Raw genomic sequence first — 5,351 nt, 5'->3', positions numbered from 1 at the left:
ATGAATCAGCTTGAAGGTGAAGTTGCTGAAACTTTAAAGAACTTGGGTTAGTGTTGTCCCTTTTGCTAGTGTCTATTGGATTTTTGCTATCTTTTTGTTGATGTTGGGTTGTGTGTTTCTTTGTTTGTCTTATTTTCTTGTCAGTCCCGTTGTATTTTTGGCCTGCTCTATTGTGAGGGGCTTAAATGATATGTCATATGTAACTTCTTTATAAAGGGTTTTAGGTCCCTTCAAAACCTATTTTTGCCTTAATAAAAAACATTTTAAAAATAGTTCTATAGGGATCCTACACCACATGCTCATTGTCACAATGAGTCATCAATGGTCCTACATTGAACTTGTTTGGTTATAGCGAAGTACTAAAATTCCTTCACCATATTTTATCATTGGGAACATGATTAGTATGGTCCATTTAGGGATCCTTTAACTTCTCCTTTTCTTGTTACATTGGTCTATTTAGGGATCCTATGCTACCTCCTTTTTAGTAACAATGGCTAATTTAGGAACCTTGGACCTATATCTCTTAGTCTAGACTCTTTTTCTTATATGATAAATTTTTATAATCCGTATACCTATTTTATTTATACATTGATTTTGACATCACTATGCAGTTTTTGTTTATGCTCATTTTAGTATTTGTGTCAAATGCATGTAAATATGAAGATATGCATACCACCACATGAAGCATAAACAAAACATTTCCCATATCCACATCCAATTTGAATGTACTTTTCCTTTATTTTCATTTTTGGTTCCCTGTTTAATTTGCTGTACATGATTCATTTTGTCAATGCATAAATCCTCACATTTCAAACACAAAAAGTTATGGATAAGCTAAGAAGGTAAAAAAAATTAAAAGACATCTTACAAAATATAACTAAAGGTGTGTAAGTTGAAATACACATTGTGTTTTTCAATCTATAATTTTCTTCATCAACATCAATTATATAATATTTGTTTTGTTGATGTATGAATCCCAACATTTTCAATAAAACAAATTATGAATAAGCAAATATAGTATTAGTCTTCTAAGCTTTTTTCTTTAAGAATTTGCAAAACCAATCAACCGATAATTTGGGATATCTTTTTAAATTATCCTTATAATCTACATAGTAAAGGCCAAATCTTATTGTATAGCCATATACCCACTCAAAGTTGTCCAATAAAGACCAGGCAAAATATCCATGTACATCAGATCCATCCCTGCAATATAATTCATCTATATTAATATACAAAAAATATTTATATATATAAATAATAAAATAAAATTATTACGACTCACCTTATTGCTCGCTGTAAAAACAATAAATGTTTTGAGTGATAATCTATTCTGCGAGTATCATTCAAAGCCTCTGACAATGGTAAAGTATCATTGTCCCTTTCAGAAAAACCTATAACAAACAAGGTTAACTTGAAACTTCCTTAAATTTAAAAAAAATATTATTCACCAATTTTGTTAAAATAGTTAAATAAACTTCATGTGGCAAGGACATTTACCGTTTTCTGTTATGTAAATTGGTGGATTGTCATATTTATGTTTTACGTACTTCAAAAGTTCTCTTATTCCAGGGGGATATACATTTGAAAAACTTGATCCTCCCTGTTCCACCGCATTGAAAATTAACATTGGCAATCAAAACTTCAACAAAATTATTAATCAGGGAGTTCTACAAATTATTTAGTCTTACCACCGGTCCAATCAGCACGCCATTCCTCTCAGCTGAAAACATTTCGATGGCAATGGATGTGAGACGTAATGTACAAATTAGCTAAATTATTAGAGGATTAAATCAGTTTCTGTATTGTTAAACTCAAAAAGGGAAATTTCAGAAATGCTACCGGTTAAATTTGCTAGAGAATCCGTTACTATATAGCTTGGAGTAGTAAAATTCGGTGTCATTGAAACATCGACAGCATACCGACTTGTGTAGTAATTTAAGCCCACAAAATCAAAGGAACCTTTCACCATAGCAGATTCAAGGGCACTAAATTTGGGTAAACGCACACCAACAAGATTTGTCATTGAGGAGGGGTATTTCCCTCTTGCAATTGGATCCATAAACCTGTAAATTTTTGTACTGCTAGTCAATTTCATATTGCTGCCCATTAGTATATTGCCTTTAAAAAGGTACTTGCTTACCAGCCAAACATAAAATCTATAGCCCTTTGGGCAGCTATATGGTCAGAGTGGGATTTTGAATAGGGGATAATCCACATGCTCACTAATGCAATACCAATGGATCCCTTCTGCAATGCCTACACATGAAAATGGCAGATTGGCATATTAGCAGTTGTATGTAATTAATGAAATTAATTTTTGTTTTTGGATTTGATTATTGTCTGATTAACATTTTAGATCATATTTTATAAATTTGATGATGGATTAAGAAATATGATCTGAAACATTAATGATACAAACTCTCACATAATCAAATCAAATCCGAAAACAGGACTACTCAATTGTTTGTGATATTAAAAAAAAGGGTCACCTGATATTTGCTCTTGTAGAGATTCACAGCAGCTGCGTGAGAAAGGAGGAGATTATGGACTACAATATATGGCTCTGTTGGCGAATGATGACTTGGTGGGCCAATTCTCAAATCATATCCTATAATCGCGTAGGCGTAAGGTTCGTTTAAAGTGATCCAGTGTTTCACTCGGTCTCCAAACTCTTGAAAGCACACTTCACTATAAGCTACAAAATCCTCCCTGCATTGTTAGGAACAGAGCCTCTTTTATGCAAATACAATGACCAAGTAAAGAAATTAAAGATCTATAATTTGGGCATCAATTCCGCCAAAGTTTAATGATTTGGAAGGGTTTCATACACAATATCGTGACTGAGAAAGCCTCCATATTTATCCTCCAATGCTTGTGGAAGGTCCCAATGGAATAATGTTATAAAAGGCGTGATATCTGCAGTCCAAAGTGAGTGCATAACATTTATAGTTTTAACAAATTTATATTTATGAGTTAGACTTAAAAAGAACACATTCTAAGTTTTGATTTGTTTAAGTGATTCATTTTAAATCATATCATTAAATAGATCATACTAAACAAAGTAATGTGATTTCAAATAAACAGTCTAAACAAATCAAATTTCAAATTTAGAACATGCTCTTTAAACTTGACCATTTCTACTTCCACAATAACAAAGAATGTACATATTACCATGTTTCAGGAGTTCATCGATTAAATTGTTATAATAGGCCACTCCAACTTTGTTGATTCCCCCTTCGACCGTACCATCTGTAACCCAAAGCAAAATCCTTTTAATGGAGGGATCAATGAATACTAGTTATATTTAGTGACCCAAAAAGAAAAAAGGACTCACATGGTAATATCCGTGACCAAGAAATAGAAAACCTATATGCATCCATGCCCATGTCCTTCATCAGTTTCACATCCTCCTGTAAGTTTCACTATCCCTCTTTAATATTGTTTAAGATGAAAATACTAAACGCATTCAGATGGCAAGAAATATAAAAGGTACATTCGTGATCTTGCATGGGTTTCAAAAATATATGATCTGAATCAAATGTTGTAAGCAGTACACCTTATAGCGATGGTATTCGTCCACAGCAACATCCCCATTTTCCCCATCAGCGATTGTCCCTACACATAATTTCATTTACAATATGCTTTCGGACATAGATTACAAGAGAGAAAATCAATAGATAGAAATGTAAAATATAGATTATACGTATAGAAGAGTCAAAGTTTACCTGGCATATGTGAGTAAGTATCCCAGACGCTTGGGGTTCTTCCTCCTTCCCTAGCAGCTCCTTCATATTGATATGATGCAGAGGCTGTACCGAATATAAATTCAGGGGGAAATCCACTCCTATTTAATACTTGGACTTCATCCTGAGTTGAATCCACTCTCGCTGTAAACATAATAACCCACAAACAGACCACCACACATGTTCCCCATTGCTTTCTGCTAGTCATTATTGTAATGTTTTCCAGGTAGCAATTCCTTAATGCCATGAGGATGCAGAGATACACCTTTGTAAATAGAAATAATACAAGATCCTGCCGGCCAATTTGGATTGTAATGATTCAGAACTTCAAAAATAAAGATGGCAGACGAACATGGAATACGTCAATGCAATTTTATGAGCGACAAATGAAAGCGTTTAAGAAAACAAGAGAGAAGTTTTGAACGCAATCTATGCGTTTGAAAAGAATGGACAATTCAGATCAAAAGAAGAGGTCGACAAGAACGAGGTTTTGAGTATCAGTTGGGGCCAACCGCCTTGCATAATAAAATGAAAATCTCTCTTTCAAGCCCAAAACAATTGTAATCATCGAAGGCTTTTGTGATGTAAGAATAAGAGTTAAATATAGAAGGCGTTTGTCATATAGTAGTGGAGTTGGGATATTATTAATTATTTTTATAGATTAAGATGTGGTGAGTGTCTTGAATGTTAATATGAAATGATATTAAATATAAATAATTTAACTGATTTTCATGTCTATATTGAAGGGTAGGCATAATGCTGAATCAGTATATCCAATTTTTATTCAAATTAAACATTAGTTATCATAAAATACTTTTCCAAATAATGATAAAAAAAATCATCAAATTTATTTAACATAAAAGCTTTAATGATGCACCAATTAAAACACATAAAGTAATACACATTCACATAATGAACACCAAATATATGTGGAAACCCAAGATGGAAAAAACCACGTTGAGAATAGCTACTTTGATCTATTGCCCAAATCCAACCTTACAAAATAATGAATCACTTACAATGATTAAGTAGGCACCAACCTACAAGAGACACCAATCCTCTTAATATACTTGTGAGCACCGACCCACTAGAGACACCAATCTCATATGCCTAGATTTGTGCAACAACTCAGTAACTAGGACTTCAATTTCAACAATATGAAAAATATGGATTGAGGACCTTCAACTTCAACATACAACTTGCATCTAATATGATCAAACTTCAAACACTCTCCTTCAAAACAAATGATGCTATGATAATGACACACTTAAATCTAGAAACTACACAAAACCTTCTTCTCCAATTCACATGATATGAACTTGTAACCTCAGAAGTACACACATAACTTAACTACCAATACACTTAGAAATGAATCTAAGAAACCTATTATATGTGTTATAATTATAATTACATTTGTAATTCAACCTAATACATAATTGATCATTTTTAGGTTGGCCACACAAAAAATTCTTCACCAAACATGTAATAGGCTAGGTCCAATTAACCCACACTCTACACAAAATAAATGAACACACCACATTCTTCACAAGGTTTCTTAATCTAGTCCCAAAGGTTATCCACACACAATATTTGATGGACACACAATGT

General features: G+C 32.9%; 1 protein-coding gene across 1 annotated transcript; it reads right to left on the bottom strand.

The window, feature by feature from the left end:
- Positions 1–1,028: 1,028 nt before the first annotated feature.
- LOC131073548 (beta-glucosidase 12-like) lies at positions 1,029–3,876 on the bottom strand. The gene is made up of 12 exons (XM_059212300.1): positions 3,726–3,876; positions 3,557–3,615; positions 3,335–3,410; positions 3,172–3,249; positions 2,829–2,916; positions 2,490–2,709; positions 2,141–2,256; positions 1,840–2,063; positions 1,689–1,720; positions 1,498–1,600; positions 1,283–1,391; positions 1,029–1,203 (listed from the first exon to the last, which is right to left on the bottom strand). The coding sequence occupies exons 1-12, from the start codon at positions 3,730–3,732 to the stop codon at positions 1,029–1,031; spliced, it is 1,287 nt and encodes a 428-aa protein (XP_059068283.1). The 5' UTR covers positions 3,733–3,876.
- Positions 3,877–5,351: the final 1,475 nt, after the last annotated feature.

This window comes from Cryptomeria japonica, chromosome 10 (assembly GCF_030272615.1).
Source record: "Cryptomeria japonica chromosome 10, Sugi_1.0, whole genome shotgun sequence".
In the NCBI taxonomy this organism is placed as follows: domain Eukaryota; kingdom Viridiplantae; phylum Streptophyta; class Pinopsida; order Cupressales; family Cupressaceae; genus Cryptomeria; species Cryptomeria japonica.
The sequence above is the reverse complement of the archived record's forward strand: the minus strand, read 5'-3'. Positions and strand labels throughout refer to the sequence as shown.

Coding starts and splice junctions, on each gene's coding strand:
- LOC131073548 (XM_059212300.1), bottom strand. Junction 2,917..3,171: donor CGATGAACTCCTGAAACATG/GTAATATGTACA, acceptor TTTGGACTGCAG/ATATCACGCCTTTTATAACA. Junction 2,710..2,828: donor TTTCTCAGTCACGATATTGT/GTATGAAACCCT, acceptor CTAACAATGCAG/GGAGGATTTTGTAGCTTATA.